This window comes from Bos mutus, chromosome 18 (genome assembly GCF_027580195.1).
Source record: "Bos mutus isolate GX-2022 chromosome 18, NWIPB_WYAK_1.1, whole genome shotgun sequence".
In the NCBI taxonomy this organism is placed as follows: domain Eukaryota; kingdom Metazoa; phylum Chordata; class Mammalia; order Artiodactyla; family Bovidae; genus Bos; species Bos mutus.
This window is the reverse complement of record NC_091634.1, coordinates 23,383,291-23,407,701: the sequence shown is the minus strand read 5'-3', so window position 1 is coordinate 23,407,701 and position 24,411 is coordinate 23,383,291. Positions and strand designations below refer to the sequence as shown.

Genomic DNA, 24,411 nt, shown 5'->3' with positions numbered 1-24,411 from the left:
AATATTCCATTTTATGTGAGCCATATATTTTAAGCACTGCTCTATTTATGGGTGTTTACATTATTTCTAATATTTTGCCTGTATAAACAATGCTTCAATGCTTAAATATTTGCCTGTGTGGATTGTACAAATTGGGTAAATTCCCAGAAGCAGAAGAACTGGGTCAAAGTGTAGGTATATTTTTAATGCTGATAGATATTGCCAAATCACCCTACAAAGAGGAAGTGTCAATTTACACCATCACCACCAATGTGTTGAGAGTTTCTATTTCCCCATGCCATCAGTAATAGTGTATTTACATAACTTTTGGAATCCTTGACATTTCTGCACCCTTGAACAAACCATAACAGTAAAGATGAGTGAAAAGTGTCATCAAGCCACTGTCTTGCTAAAAAATGATGCTTCACTTAGAAAAATTGCTTCTAACTCAGCAATTTCTTGGATTCAGCAATCGTCACCTGTGTCCTGTCCTGTCTAATTATTTAGGTCCTATAATATATCAATGTGAATTGTACCACAACCTGCCAATTATTCAAAACAGTATCTCTACCCCTGGCTGACTAGACCAGTTTTAATCAAAGCAAAACATAATCCAAAAAAAACAAAATGACTCACACTGTTTCACTTGAAAATCCTGCTTTGCTGTTAGGATAAAAATTAACACATAACATTTCTTTGGTTAACTAACCAGTAATTCTATTTTATGTATACATTATAACTAGTGGCTGTAAATAAAACTTGATATAGTACTTGAAGAGTCTTACAAGCTTGTAAGACAAAATGTTAGGCCTGTTTCTGTACAGACCTTCCAGCTAAGAATGGTTTTTACAGTGTTAAGAGACTGTGAATAAAAAAACCAGGACTTCCCTCTCTGTCCAGTGGTTGAGAATTTGCTTGCCAGTGCAGGGGACATGGGTTCAATGCCGCTAGGCAACTAAGCCCATGCTTCACAGCTATTGTGGAGGAGGCAAATGGCAACCCACTCCAGTACTCTTGCCTGGAAAATCCCATGGACGGAGGAGCCTGGTAGGCTGCAGTCCATGGGGTCGCGAAGAGTTGGACACGACTGAGCGACTTCACTTTCACTTTTCACTTTCATGCATTGGAGAAGGAAATGGCAACCCACTCCAGTGTTCTTGTCTGGAGAATCCCAGGGACGGGGGAGCCTGGTGGGCTGCCATCTATAGGGTCGCACAGAGTCAGACACGACTGAAGAGACTTAGCAGCAGCAGCCACAACTATTGAACCTGTCTTCTAGAGCCCAGGAGCTACAACTATTGAAGCCTGCGCCCTAGAGCCCGTGCGCTGCAATAGAAGCCACAATGAGAAGCCTGTGCACTGAAATGAAGAGCAGCCCCCGAGCCCTGCAACTGGAGAAAGCCTGCACAAAGCAACAGAGTCCAAGCACAGCCATAAATAAATAAATAAATATTAAAAAAAAAAAGGGCGGAATAATATGTGGCAGAACCCTTATATTGCCCACAAAGCCTATTTGTAAACTTTATAGAAAAAGTTTGCTGAGTGCTGGGGCTTCCCTGGTGGCTCAGCTGGTAAAGAATCCACCTGTAATGCAGGAGACCTGGGTTTGATCCCTGGGTTGGGAAGATCCCCTGGAGAAGGGAACTGATACCTACTCCAGTATTCTGGCCTGGAGAATTTCATGAACTGTATAGTCCGTGGGGTCACGAAGAGTCAGACATGACTGAGCGACTTTCACACACAACAGAAGAAGGGCTTCCGGGGCACTAGTGGTAAAGAACCTGACACAGGAGACAGGGTTCCATCCCTGGGTCACGAACATCCCCTGGAGGAGGGCATAGCAACCCACTCCAGTATTCTTACCTGGAGAATCCCATGGACAGAGGGACATGGTGGCCTACAGTCCATGGGGTCACAAAGAGTTGGGCACGACTGAAGCAACATAGTAATTTGCCTTTTTTTTTTAAGGACTAACATTTATAAAGGGGCAAGTCTCAGAAAGTTTTTAGGCTAAAAATTGTAAAGTGAAATAGAAACCACTCTGGATATCTTCCTAATAAGGTCTAGAAAAAAAACAAGTGCATGTTTTAGAGCACTTAGGAAATGACTCCTCAGAGAACTTATGAACATCAATAATTTGGGCTATATACAGATATTAAATATCTCCATGGCACTTTGCAGTTTATAGGGTACTTACAAGCATATTAACTCAACCTGAGGCTCACAACATTCCTGTGAGGAACTGTAGGTCAGAAATGTCTATTAACTTTTATAAGAGGAAAGTGAAGTTTAGAGCTGTAAAGTGACCAATCCAAGATCAACAGCAGTAAGTGCCAGGATCAGATCTTGATCCCAGATCTTAAGACTTGACATGATATAATTTTCATAGGTCCACATTTCCATAATAATTTGCATCCTCCTTTTACCTTCAATTTGTGTATGAGTTTATCAAAAAAGAAAAAGAAAAATGCAATAAATCACAATGATAAACTTTCATTTGAGTTCACATATCAGATCAAAAGGAAATTCTCAAATCAGATTCTTTTCATGACATTTATCCTGATTGCAATCATCCTATAAAACTTAATTTTTCCTTAAATGAATTCAAAGACATGAAAACTTATAACTCTATATACTAAATATAAACTCCATCTCCTTAAAATATGATGATCTTATCAAGACTGTATGAATCTGCATATGGATAGACATATAGGACAATAAAATAGAACTGAAAATCTAGAAATAAATCAATATATTTATTTTCACTTGATTCTGAACAGGGATAACAAGAGAGTTCAATGGGGAAAGAATAGACTTTTCAACAAACAGTGCTGAGAAAACTAGATATATGCATAGAAAAGAATAAAGTTGAACATTCCTGCCTAATACCTATACAAAAATTAACTCAAAATTAATCAAGGAGTAAAATATAAGAGCTGAAACTATAAAATTCTTAGAACAAAATATACATGGAAATCTTTATGATTAAGGACTAGGAGATAGTTTCTTAGATATGACACCTAAGTCAAAGGCAAACAAAAAGAAAAATAGAAGAACTTGGTGCTTCAAAGGACATTATCAAGAAATTGAAAAGACAACCTACAGAATGGAAAAAATTTTTTGCAAATCACATATGCTATAATAGTTTAGTATACAGAATATTTTTTAAAAAACACTTCTAAAACAATAATAAAAAGGCAAATAACTGAACTCAAAAATGCACAATGCATTTGTGAAGACATTCTCCAAATTGTTAATGATAAGCCCAAGAAGATGTTCAACATTCTTAGTCATCAGGGAAATGCAAATCAAAACCACAGTGAGATATCACTTCACTGTATTACAATGTCTATAAGAACAAGACAAACATTAACAGGTGTAGCACAGGACATGAAGAAATTGGAACTCTCATTCATCACTGGTAGGAATGTAAAATGATGCAGGCTTTTTGGGCAAAAGTTTGACAGTTCCTCAAAATGTTAAACACAGAGTTACCATATGAACCAACAATTTCACTCCTAGGTGTACACTTGAGAGAGCTGAAAACATGACCACATAAAAATTGTACACAAATGTTCACAACAACATTATTCAGAAGAGCCAAAAAAGTGGAAACAACACAAATATCTATCAACTGATGAATGGAAGTAAATGTGGTATATCCATACAATGGAATATTATTTGACCAAAAAAAAAAAAGAAATGAAGTACTGACACACACATAGCAACATGCGTGAATCTTGAAAACTTGGTGCTAAGTGAGAGGAGCCAACCACAAAGACCCATTATTGTATGATTCCATTTATGTGAAATGTTCAGAATAGGTGAATCCATAGAGACCCAAAGATTGAAAAAGGCTGGAAGGAGGAAGAAGAGGGATTGACAGCTGTCTGGGGTTTCTGTTCAAGGTGATGAAAATGTTTCGGAATTAAATACTTGTGATGTTTCACAACCTTGTGAACATACTAAAATCCACTGAGCTTTACTTTAAAAGGGTGAATTTCATGGTATGTGAATTATAAAGTATAAATCATAATAATTTTTAAATGAAATTCTTTAAGTTGTCCTATCAATATTGTTGTAATGTAAAGCCCTAACAAGGTTTTTGCAGGAGCCAATAAATATAAACAAGAGGATATTTCAAGGGAAAGTTAACATAGTTAAAGTGGCAAAATAATACCATTAGTTTGTAAGTAGACTGGGAAAGTAAAAGTAAAAGTGAAGCTGAAAAAAAACCCAAGATTAATGAAAAAGTCTTCTAGATCCAGAACATGTTTAGGTGACAGCAGAGACAAAATAAATGAATTTCTTATTTAATAATTTTTCCCTTATTTGACTATAACCCTGAATCATAACACCTCAGAGGCATTTCTAGGGTGTATGTGTGTGTGTGTGTATTAGTTGCTCAGTTGTGTCAGACTCTTTGTGATCCCATGGAACTATAGCCCACCAGGCTTCTCTGTCCATGGGATTCCCAGCCAAGAATACTGGAGTGGGTTGCCATTTTCTTCTCCAGGGGATCTTCCCAAGCTAGGGATTGAATCCATGTCCCCTGCAATGCAGGCACATTCTTTACTGTCTGAGCCACCAGGTAAGCCCATTTCTAGGGTACATGAAGGTTTTAAAAATAGCATTATTATGACTCTATTTTACTTGCAGTTCAAGTAGATGAAACCAACCACCCAGTATTACACATTATTATATGATGAAGCCAAGAAATATCCCTGGAGGCTCTTTCCTAATGCTTTGAAAGTTGAAAGTGAAGTCGCTCAGTTGTGTCCGACTCTTTGGGACCCCATGGACTGTAGCCCACCAGGCTCCTCCGTCCATGGGATTCTCCAGGCAAGAGTACTGGAGTAGGTTGCCATTTCCTTCTCCTAATGCTTTACCTGCTAGCTATTTTCATATTGAAAATGTCAACTATGTCAATTTTAAAGTGACATAATATAGCCGTATTTGTATCCCTCAGTCTAAACTCATGAAGAATTACTATTAAGTACAAAAGCCAGTGTTTATTCCAGCTTACATTCTTACACTGTCTACAAGCCTTCTGGTTGGATGAGACTATTCCATTTTCTGGTTACCTACCCAGAAATTAAAATTTTAAAGGAAATTTTAATTTTTTATTTTAAAATGAAATTTAACTGAAGTTCAAGAATAATAATTTCTACCTCAAATCCCAGCCACAATGAATGAATAAGCCATTTACCAAAGAATTATGAAGGAACAAGATCCTCTCACATTAAACACAAGATGGAGAGAATGATATCATCTCTTGAGAGATTTCTGGAAAAGCCATTTTGCAAGAATGCTTTATGCAAATACCAGGACTTGTTGCTTTATAAGCAAAGGTCAGCATTCTCTTTAGCCTCCTCTTTGTGGGGTCAATGATCATACGGGATACATGCATAACGCTTTCATACATTCATTTTACTTAATCAGCACACCAACCCTACGACAGTAGAGACTAGGAGTTATTACACTATTATCCATTTCACATTTTAGGAAGCAGGGGTTCAAAATAGAGAAGTGACTTGCCCAAAGTAACCAGGCTTGTAAGCCACACACTCAAAGCTGGATCTTCTAATATCAGATTTCACCTTCTTTCCACCGCATGCCCTACTTCTCCATGTGAGCCTTATCAAAGGCAGACTTACACATTCTACAATGAGAGGGATGACAGAATGAGAGGTAAGGAAGGGAAGTGGTGAGGAAACAGAAGGGAACGATGAGAGGGGAAAGAAGTGTTTTATTAGGAAATGAGTCTAACCATTCTCAATTGCCCCAAATGTCCCTTAAGTGGCAACAATGCTACAAGTTACCCTTCTCTGAATTAATTTTATGCCGCCGGTGTACAGCTACTGTTATTAGTCGAGAATCATGTTCGAGACTTACATGTCTAAAAGGAATTAAAGATCTGTCTCCTCCGAGTTTCTGACAGCTGAACCTAGCCCCTCCCACAGTGGTCCGTGGCCCCTAGGTCTCGGTCACATTTAATGCCTTAGGGGCCCGAAGAAACCATGAGATGTGGGGAAATGAAGGGACGAGTGTTTGGGTTTGGGGAAACGGGGAGGCTAAGGTTGGGCTAAGGAGAGGGGGAACCTGTGGTGGAACTGTGGTTGGGGGATGTGGGTTTTGTGGCTGAACTCGAAGGTGGGGTAGGAAACCAGGATCAGAGCTGACAGTCAGGGTGAAGTTAAAAGGTTCAGGAGACGATAAGGGGAGCTGAGGAGCTGACAGGACCAGAGAAAGACCTTGGAGAGTGCGAGGCTGGGTGGTCTGCGCGGCGCGAGGATGCAGAAGAGGCCCCTCTCAAATGTCTGTGATTGGATGCTCTCTTAGATCCCGCCTCCCCGGACCCCCTCCCTATAAGCCCCGCCCATGCCTCCGGGCGCGCGCCTGGGGAGCGGGGAGGGGGACCAAGCTGAAGAAGGGGGGAGGGGGGGGGTGAAGAGGAGAGACTCGTGCACGCGCTCCACTCGCTGCGGGTGCGCGAGCAGCGCGCTCCCGCCACCCGCGTCGCCATCTTTTCCCCCTCAGTCTGTCTGTCTGCTGTTGGCTTTGTCCGTCTGCAGCGCCGCCCCTCGGCTCCCCACCACCGGCACGACCCGGAGCTGCCCTCTGCTCGCCGGGGCCCAGTCGCGGAGAGCCCCGGCCCGGCGGGCCCGAGCTGCGGCTCGGGGGCCTATTGTCCGGCGGTCTGTCTGTCCGGAGGCGGGGCCCAGGGACCCGGAGCGCCGCGGAGCGCCGAGGCGCCGGGTAAAAAGACCCCCGACTCTTTCCATCCGGGACCAGGCTGAGGATGCAGGGGCTCCTCGCCCCCTCCCTTGGTCGCCGGCTGTTGGTCCTTTTGTCAGTCTGCGTCTGGGGAGGGGGCCAGGGGCTCATTCTGGCCTGGGGGGCGGGGGCCGTCCTGGCTCCGACCCTCCCCCTGCCCCCGGCTCCCGCGACGCGGCCGGACCCGGTTGACTCCCCACCGCGGCCGTTCCTCTTTCCCGTCCCTCTGGCGATCTCGGGCGCGGGAGGGGTGTCCGCGCCGCCGCCCTCTCCGCGTGGGCCTAGGTCGGTCTCAGCCGGGCACCGCCGGGACGGCCCCGGCGACTGACAGGCTGGGTTGGACCTGGGGGAGGGAGAGGATGGGCGTGAGGGTGCCGACCCGGGTATCAGTCCGGAGCCGCCGTCTCCAGAAAGGCTTCTAAATTTAGATTTCTGAGAAGACTGTATTGTCTGAGCGTTTGTCTGAGCCGCCTCGGAAGCCCTCTGGCTCTTGGCTGATAATTCCCGGGAATCTACCTGTGCTCCTGCTGCAGGAAGCCAGAGGGACCGTCTCGGCTGAGTATACACAAGCTCCGGACCAAACAGAAGCGGGAACAGGGTGAACCGGGAGGCGGCTACGTGACCAGCTTTCTTGTCCTCTCCTTTTTGGCAGGTACAAACCACTGGGATTCAGGCGAGTTTACTTTGCTCCGTGGGAACTGCACCAGATCTGGAGGTGGGAGTGAACCCTCTTTTCTTAAAGCTTGGATTTCACCCATTTTTTTCCTTGCCGAAGTCTGTGGCGTGTCCTGGAACCTGCAGCCTAACACCTGTGAGAGATCAGGGACAGTGTTAAGAGGAGTTGTTGGCCTCCCTCCCAAGGATTCTTAACCTTGTACTAAAGATGGACAAAGTTGCCTCCCTTTTAAAATAGGATCTCTTGTAAACCTGAATCTCACCGGTTACCTTTCTTCCCATCCTCTTTTTCTTCCAGATGGTGATGTTCAGGCTATCCATTTACATTTTTGTGTGGGTTTCGGATTAGGACTTGGGAACTGAGTCAGTGTTGAAAGTAAAACTGAGTTAGTGAACTTTAGGGCACTGTGTCTATGGAATTCTTTAGCTTTTACTGCTATAAAACAATTGGCTAATCTCTGAGATCTTGTTGTGCAGTCAAGAATGTACCTCCAGTGCTAGATTTTTTAATTGTTAATTAATTAAATGACATTTATTTTCAAGAGTCCAAAACCCCACAGGCTTTCTTTTTTTTTGAGGGAGGTAAGAATATTTGCTTCTGTTTTCCCTTCAATCCCTCAGGTGTGAAGTCAGTCCCATTGGGTACCATCTGGTTGGTTCCTCATTTGACCACTAGGAGGACTGTGAGATGCAGTGGACACTGGAGATTTAAATATGCAAATACTGATCTCTGTTTCAGACTTGTAGCTTTAGTATTGTTTAGTATTTAGTATTGTTGCCTCACCAAGATGATCTGAATAGAGCCTGTCTCAAATTATTTGGCCTTCTTTTGAAGGATCTTTATTGCCTTTATCTCATAGTTTCAATTTCAGATCTTGATGGGAAGAAAATATAAATATTAGTTAAGATTTCGTTTCTTCCTTATACAATAGAGAGCTATTCCTCTGCAAATTTGGGGGGAAAAAATGATAGGCAACCTGCATTTCATTCAACTTTCTGTTTTGTGATTCCACAGACTTATAGAAAAAGACCCAAAGTGTAATATTCATTCACCGCTTCAGTTTATGACATAACTATTTGATTAAAAAGAAATCATCTAAACAAACAAAACTTAGAGAACACGTTTCATTAACATTAGCACTCAGCATTCTACCTTAAAATTGATTTTTACTGTATACATTTGGAGTTTTTTTTTTTTTTTTTAATTAAAGGTCTGAAAAAGAACTGTGTTTGATATGCAGATATGATAGAAGACTGCCTGAAAGCTGCTTCCTTTGCCACTTCCTGTGGAGGCCTGTCTTTGCCATTTGCGGTTTCTTTCTTCTTTTGGTAAGGGGAGGCAGGATCTGATTACAGGTCTGAGGTCCTTTCTAGCTACATAGAGGAGTTAGTTGGCATAACAGGAGGCAAGTCTTCACTAACTTGAGTGCAGAGTATAGATGGTAGTAAGTAACCTCTTATAATGCCTCTTAAGGCAGTAAACTACAATTTTATATTTGCTTATTCAGTGTGAGTACAATTTGAGAAGGCAGGAACTGAAAGAAAAGTTCGAGGGTGATCAGGTCCACATTCTTATCTTTGGTAGGAAAGAGAATATCTCTCTTTTCAATCTATGTCTGTTTATTCACTCTTTCTTTCAAAGAAAATTCACAGCTTCCTCTACTAATCGATTTCAGACTCTCTAACAACACTTAATGCTGGGAAAGCCTTTCTTATAACTAACCAGGAACTGTAGGCGTAAGTATCTGTTTCCTCCTATTTCAGGGAAGCAGGTGCATGTCTCTGCAACACTCCTCATTTGGGGACTTTTTCTCTTTGTTCTTCCCACTCTTTGCTACACAAAGGCTGGATTGAGAAGAGGCACTACAGTTATTAACTTTGACCGCCACCTGGGAGCATGTGAGCAGGGCCAGGTTGATACTTCACACTGGGGTGTTGAATTAGTACTCAACAATGTGGACGGCGCCCAGCTCTTCTAGTGAAAGCCCATCTTCAGCATTGGAAGTCTGATTTGCTTTAGTGCCCTGTCATCCACAGTGCCTGGCACTGTGCCTACATCACTAGTAGAGGCTCTACTTCCCATGTTTTCATTGACAGGTGCCCAAGAGTTTTGAGATATTTCCTGTTTCACAGGAATGTGGTGCCTTTGTCCCCTCCAGGAGAGATAACCTCTTGAAAAAAACATCTGGAGGCTCCCACTGGTGCAGATTGCAGGGCTTGACTTCCAGAGGGCATGTGACATGTGAGCTACCACCCTTTTGAGCTTCCTTTGCTTCCTTTTACAATTTGTGGGGTGAGCCCACAGTGTGTCTAACGCTGGTTGCCTGAGTTTTTCACTTTCCTTTCTACCCTGTGACCTTGAACATGATTACTTAACAGTATTCTGGATTCCACAAGTGGATTTAGAGTGAAATTCTCTAAATCCTTTAGAGTCCCATCTCAACCTTCTTGGGACCTTAATGTTATGCCAGAGATTTATTCATTTCTCTCTTTAAGTAGTACAGTAATTTATAAATGGTGAGTTTTATATGCTCAAAAACTATTTTAAAAAGTCTTTTATCTTTTAATTGTGTATAATTTCCAGGCTGAATGACACATGCTAACATTATCCTTTTTATTGTAGGTTGGCACCTTGCAAGGAGGTGGTAACATCCAGTCGTGAAACTGGGAAAAGCCAGAGCTCTTGGATCAGGAAAACATGTCCCGTCGGAAACAGACAAATCCAAATAAAGTTCACTGTGAGTATGGGACTTTTCTCTTCTAAAACCTGGGAATGCTGAGGGTTGGAATGGAAGAGTAATCTGAATTTAGGTGATTGGCTCACACTAATTCTTGAAGCAAAAAAGAGTCAAAGGTGTCAAATGTGATGGATTTAAAGTGTGTCTGTGCTAGGCGAAGTCTTGGAAACCTGTCTTAGGAATAGGTGTTCTTGATTCATCCTTAGTATTCACATTAACAGACATTTATAGGGTTCCTACTCTGTGCAAGGCTTTGTGCTAGATGCCAAGGCTATAAAACAATAAAATGATATGTAAGACTAAAATGTAGCCACAGATATATAGAGAGGTAGATGAGCATATAGCAAGATAATCTATGCTAAGTGTCAAATAAGGATGCTGTACACTGTGTGTACTACAGAAGGTAAGAGGAGGGAGAGAACTCCATGGACTGAAGTAGCGAGGGAATGCTTGATGGAAGAGGCCCCACAACATGACTTTGAACTGGGCTTTAGAAAGTAGAAGGTGGGTTTTTTTAAAACAGAGGAAAGGAGAGTTTTGTAAAATCAGGTAGGGGAAACTGCATGAGCAAAGATACAAAGAGGGAATGCACATGATATGTTCAGGGAACAAGGAGACTTTGTATGAAGCAGAAGTTTCATTTGTTCAGAAACCACAGACCATGAGGTTGGAGATGTTTAACTCTACATTGCAGAGGCCTGAAGGCCAGGCCAAGTTCATACTTCATTGTGACCGTAAGGAGATACTGTAAGGTTTTTAAACAGGGAGAGTGGAGTGACATTTAAACTACAAAGTAGTGTGCGGGATGGATCACATGAAGGAGAGACTGATAACAGAAAACAGCTGTGCTTTACTGCCTTGCATTATTTCTCATCAGGTTCATATCTTTGTTTTAGTTCAGTAATTGGATTATAAACTTCTGGAGGGCAGACACTATGTCCCATATATAATTACTGCTATCCCTTTCAACTTTTAGCACTGCTCAGATTTGTTGTTTACTTACCAAGTCATATCCAACTATTTTGTGACCCCATGGACTGTAGCCCGCCAGGATCCTCTGTCCATGGGATTTCCCAGACAAGAATACTGGTGTGGGTTGCCATTTCCTCCTCCAGGGTAACTTCCTGACTTAGGGATCGAACCCATCTCCTGCTTGGCAGGTGGATTTTGTTTTTACCACTGAGCCATCAGGGAAGCAGCACTCCTTAGAGTGGGTGTTCAAAAGGGCCTTATTAAATGAGCATTGACATATTTATGCAGATTTGAGACAATTAACCAATTTCCTTTGTTCTGAGCAGATAAACATCTTCATTCAAACGTAAAAAAGAGACAAATAGCCCCCTATTGTTATGGAGGACTGACTAAAGCACAGCAACATTTGAAGGGAATTCAGCGTTAGAACATTTGAAAGATTTTTTTTTTAAGGAAAGAAATCCTACATTTGAGAGGTTAGGTTAGTCAAGGAGTTAAAAGGACTAAAATTTATTAAAAAGATACTGTATGCCAAACAGTGTGTACCTTATTTTATTTTATTGGGTAATTTCAAGAGTAGGAGAGAAAACCATAGGTACGGAGGAATTAAGAGGACTTCAGTATGTTATAGATTAAATGAGATTAGGGTGGTAAACATACATATACAATTAATTCTTCTATTCAAGTCCCAGAAGAGTTGTATAAAACAGAGCAAGTTTGGATGCTTCTCAGAGTGTATTTTATAGTAAGTGGATCTGGAAGGCTGCTTAATATAAAAGTGAGTGGTTCAGAAACAATTAGAAATTGTTTCTGAACAATTAGAAATTGTTCAGAAGCAATTTAGAAATTGCTGCCAAAACAGTGAAATTCAGTGGCCCTAAATGTGAGGATTGTCAAGAGAGACAGGATGAAGTATCTGTAGCATAGGTAATTGAACACAGAAGTTCAGGATTGTCTTCTCTGCTCTGGTTTGAAGATGAATATTGATAAAGATACAGATGTTTCTCCAAGAAGGCAGGGTAGGAAAAGGAACTCTTAGTAAAGTGATGAGTTCACAAATAAGGCAGTCACTGGAGTTGGGATTTACCTGTAAAAGCCACCTGTCCAAAGAGACTTGGAGGAATGTAGCTCACAGAGATGATATATGACTGTGATCAGTCCAGGGGAGCCAGTAAATGCTTGTGTGGCAGATTCCTACACCCACATAGCATAAATCCATAGCCGCATCTCTTCCCACCATAGTCACTCAAAGCCAGGGTGAGCTGCTACTGGAGTCGGAACACGCCATAGAGAAGAAGGGAATACCATATCCACGGCTGCAGAAATGCAGTTTTCTAGAGTTGAGCTAGTGAATATCGTAGTACAGTGGTGGAACGGGTAGGACTTTGCAAGCTCTGCACTGGTAACCATTAAGAGGGCTATGAACAGCAAGGTTCGGGTGCAACTAAAAAGCAGACCTTCAGGGAGGGGCTGTTTTCAGTGAGACCTTTGGGCAGGAAATTGTGAATGCATCTCACACGATGGACTAAGAAAGAAGAAAGACCCTGAGATTTGCTAGTCTCTCGGAACCTTCTGCTTATTTACTATTTTGGGACTAAAGCTGATCCTCCCTTTTTTGAAAGCTCATTTTCTCATTGCCCATGATAATAATGACAAGTGGAAGTTAGTAATTTCAGTCTTCTGACCACGTGAGCCTTCTATCCCCTTGCAGCAAAATAGAACCAATCAAATATATTGAATTTAATGCCTCTCCTCTATTTAAAGTAAATGGAATGGATTCAGGTTCTGGGAGGAAGGAAGGTCTGCAGAAGCTTTGCTTAAATGTCAAAGCCAATCGGCATTTGAGCAGAGTAATGGCTGAGCTCCATCAGATCTGCCTTCTGGGAAGAAGAGGATTGTGTGGCATGAAGCTCAAAGCCCGCCTAAAAGAATATATTAAGAATTGCACTGCTGTAGCCCAGCAGCATCTGTCAGATCTACTTTAGAAGCCAACGGGCAGGATGCTCTGGCATATACTTGGCTTTTCTTAGGACTGTCTCTGGATCTAAATTATCGTCATGATCTCTCCTTCTCCCAGAAACATCTAGGCACTCTTTATGTTTTGCCCAGTTGGTTAATAGACTTGATGCAGAGCTTTGGAATAGAAGTCCAGAATTATTGTTAGTTACAGAGGAACTGCTGATAGCTTGAGATCTCTGTTAGATCTCTTCCCTCCCTTCTTCCTCATCTCACCCCCTTCTGAGTACAAACTTCTGTAAACTGTTTCTAGAGTGGTTTCGAATACAGTCCTTTGCACACTTTCATTTGATGTGTTTATACCAAGCAAACCACTTAAATAAAGGAAAACTATTTCTTAAGAGACTTTTGTTTTCAAACTATATATGAGACTGAAAACTTCCAACTTCAATTAGTTTTTTAACTTTTACAGAGAAGTAGGAAAAAAGGCTTTAAAGTCCCTCATCTTCTAAAAAGTGCAATTTGTTTTGTCTTTATTCATTGTCAGCATCCTTGTAAGATAATGGTTCTGTTCCCAACATGTAGCACCTTAGTTATGGAGACTGTCAGCTAGAAAAAGAATCCTAAGCACCTCACTCCTAACACTAACTTATTTTATTTTGAATTCGACATCTGCTCTCCTAGAAAATGTCTCAACTGCTATACTTGATTTCATTCCACCAGACATTGCATTTATTTAACTGCACCAAAGACTCAAGAAAGAGAATTGTAAAATCTTTTTCTTTCTAGTAACTTTCATCTCAGGCTTCTCATCTGTTCTACAGACTTGCTTGTGTGACTTTATTCTTATCTGGTCTAAAAAACCTTAGCCAGATCAGACCAACAGTATCTAGATTTCATACCATAAAATGAGAGGTAGCACCTTGCTTTTTACTGTTGAGCTTAGATGACTTTTTCTCAGCTATCAATAGACAAATAAATACCCATGTTAATTAAATAAGATGGTTACTTTACATTGATATCTAAAACCAGAGGATTTTTTTAACCTACTCCAATAGTCTCAAGACAGAAGGAAATAATAATTCTACACTGTAAAAGCAGGCAATTGTGTAACACTTCTTAATCACTAGTATCTGTATAGATCATATTATACCTGAGTTAATATGACATACTTTTAGCAAGTATCACTACCTTCTTATGAAAGAATCCTTTTTAATAGTTTTTATATAGTTTGCTTTATGCTGATATTTAAAATAGGAATATCCCTGAGGAGTAAAGTTTACCTTAGTCTTTTTCCCAAGTCAGGAGTGGAATAAAATATGGGACCATAGCTTTTCTTTCCAAACTGCCAAAGGAAAGAATAACAGAATTAATATAGCCCAACTATCCAAGGTGAGAATGCTCCCAAAAGTCCTGGATAGGACGGCTGTATTATTCAGACTCTTCTCTGTTCTGTGAAGGCCTAAATATTTAGATAACGTCAAGAGAAGTAAAATATTAGCCCAGGTTAATGGAGACTAGACTGAATTACTAGCTGATCTTAAAAAGTACATATCCTTTTAGATGTCCTTCGAATCCAGTGGTGATTCCCCATTAAGAAAGGAGGGGAAAGTATAGATTCTTGGTGTGTTAAAAACCTAGCTGGTTTCTAGATAGGCTTCTTTAGAGATGTCTTTGATGCGGATGGTCTGCCCTTGATAATTATATGCTAGTACATAACTTATTCCTTAGTGTCATACCTGCCACGGCCACCAGGTCCAAAAACATGCATTTACCCAGAGTTCATTAACTGTTCCAGTTGGCCATGGTCTTGTGGTTACAGAGGAACCAACAAGGAGAAATTCAATATTTTACTCCTACAGAGAGGAAAGAGGAGGCACTGTAACAAAGAATTCATTTTTTGCTCTCCCTTGCTATAATTTATACCCAGTGTGTCATCCTGAATATTATGAAAGTCGACGTGAAGCAGCTTATTTTTCCTTTACTTGAGGGCTGTGTATCTAGAAGTGCACGTAGACTTTCAGCATCTCTGTTCCCACTCATAGCGTCATTCAGAGTAGCATAATATCACTCTAAGCCAGGCATGGTAACTCATCACATGGCGTCAGAACTGGAAAATGATGGTTCCTTCCGTCATTACTGGCCTTGAGAATATTATTTTGATATTTGCATTGTGTATATCAGTTTCTCCTAGAAGGAAAGTAACACTGACGGTAGGATCAGAGCTATTCTTATCACACAAAGACAACCATTTGTTTTTGGTAAAATCACTCTAATGAACCACTTAAAGTTCTGTTTACAACTATGCTAGAAAGGAGTTGAAAAATATAGTTATTAAGGGTTGGATAGACTGGAGTTTGAATCTTTGTTTCCACCATAGATCTTAGTTTTTCTCCCAAGTAAAATATGGATAGTAATTCCCACAACAAAGACTCTTGCAGAGAATTAAGGTGAAGTAGCAACTATAAAGGAGGAGAAGGGGGCAAAAGAGGATGAGATAGTTGGATGGCATCACTGACTCAACAGGCATGAGTTTGAGCAAACTCTGGGAGATGATGAAGGACAGGGAAGCCTGGAGTGCTTCAGTTCATGGGATCGCAAAGAGTCAAACACGACCTAGCGACTGAACAACAAAGCAACTATAAAGCACCTAACACAGCCTGGAACTTGGAAGTGCCAAATAATCACTATTATTAGCATTCAGCACTTAACATATAGGACATGTTCACTGAATATTTGCTGAACAAATACCTGAGTGAATCACACAAAGCCCGTGTGTGTTCTCAATCGCTCAGTCATGTCCAACTCTTTGCGACCCCATGAACTGTAGCCCACCAGGCTCCTCTGTTCATGGAATTATCCAAGCAAGAATACTGGAGTGGGTTGCCATTTCCTCCTCTAGGGGATCTACCTGGCCCAGGGATTAAACCTGAGTCTCCTGTGGCTTCCTGCATTGGCAGGCGGGTTCGTTACCACTGAGCCACCTGGGAAGTCATACTTCACATCAGTTTTTTCACTGCCCGAAGACTAGTTGTTCAGGTCATTTGACCAGGTTATTTCTCCTAAATCATTGTATCAGCCTCAGAATCTGAGCCTGTTTAATTTCCCTTTTCTCTTCATTAAGAAAGCACCGGGCCTATTGTCAGACATTTCACTAGGGCTTTTATTATTCTTCCTTGGTGGCTGTAGTTTCCACTCTGACTGAGATAATGGAAACCTTGAGAAACCCAATTCTTTTTTTTCCTTATGCCTGGCCTCTTGGAAATAAAAGAGCACTTAAATGTTAACTCTTCAATAACCACACAGACACCAGGCGGAGTTCCTTGGGATAAATGCACAATCAAGGATGGTTCCAGGGCTTTTGGATACTCCATACAAAGAGAAAAAAACCATACTAAACCAAGGAGACTAGATGAAATATTATCCTGTTGTGAACTGGTTGGCATGTTTCGGAAGTTTGTTCCTCAGCAGAAGTGGGTTCACATATTATCCATTTTCCTTTTAATCAATCATTCTACCAGTTTTTTATTTGCTTGTGACTAATTTTTATAGATGTGAGAGAGTTAAGAGAAAACTTCCATAGTATGTCTTGTAAGGAGAATGGATGAAAGATGGAGTCAGAGATACTGTTTTTAGATGGATCATTTGAAGCATTTGTTTACATAGTCAGAAGTTGGCAGTCAGGGCCATGTCACTAATACACTAAGATTCGAAATTATGCCCAGATTTGTCACCCTATCTTCATCCCATCGCTTTGCCTCCTCTTGTCTCTGTCTCTCCATTCCTGATGGAACGTTATAATAGCAATTTATCACCTCTAAAAGGAGTCAAGAGTAGGAGGATTTAAGAGAAGCAAATGCTGCTTTCTAGAGCATCTGGCTTCTTGCCCAGGAGGAGTAGCTGTGCCCAGAAACCACTGGAGGCCACCAGCTGACTTGGAGATGAATGACCCCACCACAGGGTACCTGCCTGTCTCCTACCTTTGAATGGTCTGCCTTTCCAACCAGCTTGCCTGGGGATGTACCGCCCAGCTGGTGGCCTGACTATTTTTCCTTGTGACCACCAGGGGATCAAGTATTTGCTGGGCTAGAAGAGCAAGCCCGCCAGGCGATGATGAAAACTGATTTTCCTGGAGACCTTGGCAGTCAGCGACAAGCTATCCAACAACTAAGAGATCAGGACTCCAGTAGCAGTGAGTTCTGCACCTTCTGGTAATGACTCAGGGCAATGGGAGAAGAATTATCAGAGTGTGTGTGCTCTGGGGATTGTGCATGGGGGTTGGGAGGAAGACCTGAAGGAGATTTTTGGATCCTCAGTGTTCCCACAGGTGTTTTAAGGTGTATGGGCATATGCTTGTTCAGAGAGATAACAGGTTTGACATTATGTTTTTGTTTTTTTTAAAAACTCAAGGACTGCAGTACTTGGCATAGTGCCATACATAGATAGGTTTGTGATAACTCTGATAGGGGCATAGGGATGTTTAGGGATGTTTAGTATGCAAGGAGCCCCTGGGCTAGATCAAATGAGAAGAAAAAAAAAAAAATCCCTGTCCTTTAGAATCTATTTATTCATAATTAATAAAATATAAGCATGGTATTCTTGAAAGTTTTGCTTGAGGACCCAGTTTTAATGCTCTGTAAGAGGATTTGCTTGTTAGTGAGATTACATAGCATATAAACTGCTAATGTGGAGGTCTTTACACCCCACGTCCTGCGTAGATCCCTTTGATTAAGAGATTGAAAAGACAGTGGCTGGTAACTGGTTGAACCTCAGGGGTCATCTGTTCCATGACTTGCTTGAACAAATAAACTTTGAGATGTATTATTTTCTAGGATGATACCCTCACTTTACTAATTTGATCCTTCTGATATTGGTTGTTATTAGTATCAATTCAGATTGACATTTCTGATTTTTCTCCACATTAGGGGTTGGAAAGGAAAGAAGAGGGAGAGAGTTCTGCACTCTTCTACGTACATTTTCTATTTAAACTAACATGTTAGCAATGAAAAGTAATTTAGCAAGTCATTGCTCAGGTACAGAAAAATAAACCCAAATATTTCTAGAAAATCTGTGGGAGCCACCAGTTTTAGTAGTAGGTGGGAATGCCAAATCTATAGAGGTCTGGTAGGTTTCCATTCTGGAAAAGTTGTATCATCCCTTTACATGGCAGACTTTTTTTTTTTAACCTTTCTAGTACATATATTTGAATTTTTGAGAAATTACAAAAAGTGTTTGATACAGTATTGTCTTAGACTACAAGTATTCTAAATAAGCTGATGAGAAAACATTGTATCATTTAATCTATGCCAATCCTTATTTACTGAAGTGGATTCAAACTAAACCTTGGGACTGAGGAGTAGTGCACGTGTACTACAGATCTTTCCAGGGCTCAAATCCAGGCCACTAACCAAGTGGGATATCTAACAGAGACACAAGTAACTACCAGCAGGTGACATGGGTAGATTTTCTTTGGAAGAAAGGGAATGTGACCAGTTTTGCCCAGTTACTGGTAGACTTAGAAATTACTTAAGGCATAGTAGAAGATAAGCGTCGTTAGTTAAGAAAGCCGAGTCCCACTGCCGATGCAGAGAGCCTGGTGAAGCTCCATCCTGTATTCTTCTCACTGACATTCAGGCCCAGGAGTCCAAGACCCAGGTGGTGTTGGGACGGGACTAGAGTCTGACAGCTTCCCCAGGTTTGGCTTCCTCTCGGGATCTTCAATGTACTAGCACTTTTTTTTCCCCTTTCAGAAAGAACTCCTTACATTACTACGTTTAAAAAAAAATTTTCTTTTCCTATTTTATAATAGAGAGGAAAAAAAAAATCAGCTCACACAAACCTTGCAGATCCCCAGCCACAGGCAGACCTCTGCACAGCCACATCCTACGCCTAAACTAAAACAAACTCAATTCTTACTTCAGTCATGAGAAATGATGTTTCATCCCGAAGTAAAGAATATCCTGTTGCCTCCAGTTAAGCATTCAGTTATCCATCAGATAATCCAAGGAACCACCAGGAATAATGGAGTTATTTAGCCTAGACTGCTGAGTTCCTAGCAGGGTGAGGACACCATGAGTCAAACACCACTGCAGAATGCCAGAGGTTGGTTGCTGTACTAATTCTTGCACTGTCCTGAGCAGCTTTTCCCCTAGAAAGTGACATTTTTACCTAATTTCTTACTACCTCCTTTATTGATAAAAAGAAAGAAAAACTTGGTGTTTCTACAAGTGCGCCTTGGGGTTTGTTGGGAGAGAAAAGACTAGTGGGTCTCAGAATAGAACAGAGTATATGGAGAAACTGCAGCGAGGTTAGGGACAAAAGTAAGTAATAAAATCAGTGATAAGTGTTGGTAAGTTGGAAGTGGTGTGTTGTCGGAATAAGCATGGTGTGAGGTGCATGGGAGGTGTGATTTGAAGTGTGAGATATTTGGGAACCGTGTGTAAGAAGTTATCGCTTTTTTGATAATATACAAGGCCTAATAACCATTTTCCAATGCAGTTTTACCTCCAATTTTCTCTTTTGTGTATATATGACAATATAAGGAACAGTGAGAGCTGGCTTCCACTTAACATGATTTGTACTCAAAAAAAGCTCTGATACCAGCTATATTATGGAAGATCTGGGGGTGTTTTCCATTTTAGCTGCAAACTCTTGGGTAGAAAGCAACACAAGATGCACTCATGCAAAATCAGAACCAGTGACCAGTTTGTGTGTTCCAGGTGACAGTGAGGGAGATGAAGAGGAGACCACACAAGATGAAGTCTCTTCCCATACGTCAGAGGAAGATGGAGGAGTGGTCAAAGTGGAAAAAGAGTTAGAAAATGCAGAACAGCCTGTTGGTGGAAAGAAAGTAGTAGAGCATGAGGCAAGTGACAAATGGCTCCTGAGTCTGGGCACCCCTTCCCCTTCTGCTCTGTCCAGATGCCTCTCTTCCACCTGAAGGCACTCTCGCCTCTGAGGGTCTCCCGGGTTTTCAGACGTAGCCTCTCTTCTTTCACAGCACCAGGTACCCAACCCTCAGGCACACAGTTCTCATCACACCCAGCCTTCCTTTTCTACCCGCCCACATATCACTTTACCCACACGCAGCTCCTGCTCCCAAAGCTCCCCACTTCTTTCCGGCAGAATGTCCATCTTTGTAAAACTATTAGCTGACTTGCTGAGATGTACTCTTGAATACACTTGCAAATTTCAGTCACAGTGTTAAATGAGGTGCCATCTTTTCACTAAATTGTCTCTTGAGGATTCTTGCAAGAGGCATGGCAGGAGGGAAAGCTAGTTTTCTCCCTACAGAGTTTACCTTAGGGTGGAAAATTAGATAAGCTCTCTGGAGTAATTCTATGTCTTCATGGCAGGAAGCCTTGGAAAAAATGAAGATGGGAACAAATTTAATTCCCTTTCCCCTGTCACTCTCCTTTGACCCATGATGGGAACCTGAGAATAATGGATGATAAGAGGTTGTGTTCCTTTTAACAGGATACCCTTTTAAAAGAAGCAGGGGCAGGGAAGAGACTGGTAAACCATCTTAGTGAATTGCCTACTTGTTGTGTTGCAGGTCACGGAGAATTTGCATTCTGACCCGTTACTTGGACTCTGCCAGTGTCCCCTCTGCCAGCTCGACTGTGGGAGTCGGGAGCAGCTGATTGCTCACGTGTACCAGGTATGGTTTGGGGAGCCACATGCTCTGGAAAACAGGCGCCAGTGACTTGTTTAGCCTTTGCCTCCAACCCCAGAAAGAACCTTGGGTTGTTTTTGCTTCCACCCAGATTCCACTCTTAGAGAATAAGTAGGATACATTGAGTGAATATGTTCTGGGTTCCCAGGCAGACATTGTGAAAATTAAGTATCATTTTTTTCCTAAAGTAATTAATGTATATTTTATATAGTGAGAGAGAAATGGGCTTTGTTTTAAAGAAGAAAAAAGTGAATTAACAGATGTTTCTGAAAGACTGGAGAAAGTTAGTGTAAACCAACACATCAGAACAAGAGAACCGTCCAGTTGCAGAACACATGTGTCATGATTTGTAGTGAACAGGCATCAGCACACATGGCAGCCTGGGTTTTACCATAAAGATCACTGGTTCATGAGGGGAAGCATTTCTTCAGAAGACTGACACTGAAAGATGGAAGGAAAGGCTGTGCATTTAAATACCTTTTGGGTACCAGTCTTCCCAGCCAGCTTCTAGACTTGGCCTTCAGTGCTCCTTTAAAGTGTACTTCTTGGGCTTCCCTGGTGGCTCAAGATGGTAAAGTGCATTTGTACCTACACAGCATGGGGCAGACAGACCATGAGAAATTATCCTGAGCAAAAATTCTTCTCTGGCTCTGAAGAGGAATGTGGCATCTCATTGTTCCCCAAGCCAGCCCCACATCCCAGAACAGAGTCAGAACTCAAATCAGTGAAATCTGAGCAGTGGTGTGGATGGCCTCGCCCTTCTGAAGGCCCTTTAACATGAGCCTGTTCCTTTTTCTGGATGCTAAATAGGGAGAAGAGTTCTTGTTCTAAGACTAAGAGGAATGTTTCCCAGAAAGTAGTTCTTCAGTGGGTAGAACTTGTCCTGGAGCTGGTGTGAGTTGACAGATGAGGCTCTCTTTTCCAGCACACTGCAGCCGTGGTGAGCGCCAAGAGCTACATGTGTCCCGTCTGTGGCCGGGCCCTCAGCTCCCCAGGGTCACTGGGTCGCCACCTCTTAATCCACTCGGAGGACCAGCGGTCGAACTGTGCTGTGTGTGGAGCCCGTTTCACTAGCCATGCCACATTTAACAGGTGAGCCGGGCACCTAAACCTCTATGCTGGGAGCAGATAACTGGGTGTGGGTTCTCCTTTCCCAGTCAAAGACTTGGCATTGCAAAGGCAACTGACTCTTGACTCTGGAAATACAAGGAAGGAGGCTAGTAAATATGTCCATTCCGTTAAAACACCCCCAAAGGGAAATGAATTCTCGTGTCTTTCCTCGATCAGAATATCTTCATCTGGAAAGAGACGTGGGAAGTCCAAGAACCTTCATGATAAAGCTTGGAGAAAGAAGTTAGAGAGGCCATGAGGACCCTCACAGGAGGACAGTCTCCACCGTGTCCAGGAAGACTGGGGCTGTGTGCACTGTCCGCACCGTTTGCTAGTTACTGTACAAGGCAGGGTCGGGCAGGGGGAGGTGAAGCCAGTGGACCGGACCTCCCCTACAGCAGCTGCCACCTCAAGGAGGACTGCCCTGCACAACTCCTAAAGACACCATCAGTTTGGCTTGAACAGGACTGCACATCATAAGGGCTCCTCCTCTGATTTCTGGTGCTTGCTGTGGCAGTTGGCTCAGTCCCTAACTCCAGGTGGGCTTCAAGATTTGGTAGACACCCTGGCCCAAAGAAGGGCAAGAGTGGAAAGGTGGAGTAGGTCTCCCAAGTACTCAAACTGACCCCTAGTGGTGAACTTGGAGTGACTGGCCTGGCAGAACAGAAGAAATCAGGGCCTTGTTAGACCATGGCATTAACTGTACAAAATTTTTGCTTTCCAGTGAGAAACTCCCTGAAGTCCTTAATGTGGAATCCCTACCACCAGCCCACAGTGAGGGCCCCTCCAGTGCCGAGGGGAAGGACATTGCCTTTACTCCTCCAGTGTACCCTGCTGGAATTCTGCTTGTGTGCAACAACTGTGCTGCCTACCGGAAGCTGCTGGAAGCCCAGACCCCCAGCGTCCGCAAATGGGCCTTGCGTCGGCAGAATGAGCCTTTGGAAGTCCGGCTGCAGCGACTGGAACGAGAGCGCACAGCCAAGAAGAGCCGGCGGGACAATGAGACCCCCGAGGAGCGGGAGGTGAGGCGCATGAGGGACCGAGAAGCCAAGCGCCTGCAGCGCATGCAGGAGACGGATGAGCAGCGGGCACGCCGGCTGCAACGAGATCGGGAGGCCATGAGGCTGAAGCGAGCCAACGAGACCCCTGAGAAGCGGCAGGCCCGGCTCATCCGGGAGCGGGAGGCCAAGCGGCTCAAGAGGAGGCTGGAGAAAATGGACATGATGTTGCGAGCTCAGTTTGGCCAGGACCCTTCTGCCATGGCAGCCTTAGCAGCCGAAATGAACTTCTTCCAGCTACCTGTGAGTGGGGTGGAGTTGGACAGCCAACTCCTGGGCAAGATGGCCTTTGAAGAGCAGAACAGCAGCTCTCTGCACTGAAGCCACACCCTCCTGCCTGCCTTCCCCACTCACCACCCACCCAAGCCCACAGGGATCCGCACTCAGTCACCCTCAGATTCTGTCCTTGCGGCGGAGGCAGGCCCGGGTTTGTTGCAGGTGGACCTGCATACCCCTTGCATGTGGGAGCAGGATGATGGAGTCAGGAGGGACCCGGCTCCAGGCAGCTGTGGACGAGGGAGCAGGCACTCCAGACACTTCAACTCTCCAGCCCACTGCTGCAAGGTCTGCGCGTGGGACTGTGGGGTCCCGGTGCGGCCCACGGAGTTACGAGGGCAAATAAATTAATTTTATCTTTACTGACCTTTCCTGCTCTTCTCTTGATTTCATTCTAGCAAATGAAGTGATCTAAGACCTGGATGGAAGTTTTCAGGCAGGAACTTCCAGTGATTGTCTTTTTCCAAGGGAGGGTGCTCCTCCACTTAGGCTCTCCAAGCACAGATCCCTTATCTGGCCCTTCACAAGTTAATGACAACACCGAGAAAGAACCGATGCCGGCTTTGTGAGGGTCCATGCCCACAACCCTAATGAGCCTCGCCTGTGGTCCCAAGAGCTATTTCAACCTAGCTTTCCTTTTCCAAACTCAGAAGTAGACACCTTTCCTCATGACTGGGGCTTCCCTGATAGTTCAGTTGGTAAAGAATCCGCCTGCAATGCAGGAGACCCCAGTTCGATTCCTGGGTTGGGAAGATCTGCTGGAGAAGGGATAGCCCACTCCAGTATTCTTGGACTTCCCTTGTGGCTCAGCTGGTAAAGAACCCACCTGCAGTGGGAAACCTGGGTTCGATCCCTGGGTTGGGAAGATCCCCTAGAGAAGGAAAGGCTACCCACTCCAGTATTCTGGCCTGGAGAATTCCATGGACTGTATAGTCCCTGGGGTCGCAGAGTCAGACGTGACTGAGCAATACTGAGCACACATTTTCCAAACTCAGAAGCAGACACCTTTCCTCATGACTGGCACTTGCTAAAGAGGATGTAGTATTTAGACTAGGTACCAACTACTTTGCCCAGCAGAATTCAGTCTGCCAAACTTAAAATTCTACCCTAGACAGCAGTCATTTGCATTTAGGGATACAGTCATAAAAACAGCTGTAATATTAAGGTACATAGTGCCAGGGAACTCAATATTTGA

General features: G+C 43.0%; 1 protein-coding gene across 8 annotated transcripts; it reads left to right on the top strand.

Moving 5' to 3' along the window:
• The first annotated feature begins 2,870 nt into the window (after positions 1–2,870).
• ZNF821 (zinc finger protein 821) lies at positions 2,871–23,578 on the top strand. 8 transcript variants are annotated; one of them, XR_011467702.1, is made up of 10 exons: positions 2,871–6,738; positions 7,409–7,471; positions 8,643–8,760; positions 10,055–10,169; positions 17,164–17,289; positions 19,817–19,962; positions 20,653–20,757; positions 21,698–21,864; positions 22,060–22,421; positions 22,607–22,742. XR_011467702.1 is itself a non-coding variant. In XM_070388061.1 (10 exons), the coding sequence occupies exons 5-10, from the start codon at positions 17,043–17,045 to the stop codon at positions 23,259–23,261; spliced, it is 1,215 nt and encodes a 404-aa protein (XP_070244162.1). In that variant the 5' UTR covers positions 3,783–6,738; positions 7,409–7,471; positions 8,643–8,760; positions 10,055–10,169; positions 16,989–17,042; the 3' UTR covers positions 23,262–23,578. The 8 variants fall into 8 exon arrangements, 7 of the variants coding, with proteins under 7 accessions (XP_070244163.1, XP_005896552.1, XP_070244160.1 ...); XM_070388061.1 differs by lacking the exon at positions 22,060–22,421 and adding an exon at positions 16,989–17,058 and having other exon boundaries at positions 3,783–6,738; positions 22,607–23,578; XM_070388059.1 differs by lacking the exon at positions 22,060–22,421 and having other exon boundaries at positions 3,765–6,738; positions 8,673–8,760; positions 22,607–23,578.
• Positions 23,579–24,411: the final 833 nt, after the last annotated feature.

What these genes read in the sequence shown, in the direction of transcription:
- ZNF821 (XM_005896490.2), top strand. Translation starts at nt 10,130, where the DNA reads ATGTCCCGTCGGAAACAGACAAATCCAAATAAAGTTCACT. An exon ending in AAATCCAAATAAAGTTCACT is followed by an intron (nt 10,170 to 17,163) that starts GTGAGTATGGGA and finishes TGTGACCACCAG; the next exon opens with GGGATCAAGTATTTGCTGGG. An exon ending in TGATTGCTCACGTGTACCAG is followed by an intron (nt 20,758 to 21,697) that starts GTATGGTTTGGG and finishes TCTCTTTTCCAG; the next exon opens with CACACTGCAGCCGTGGTGAG.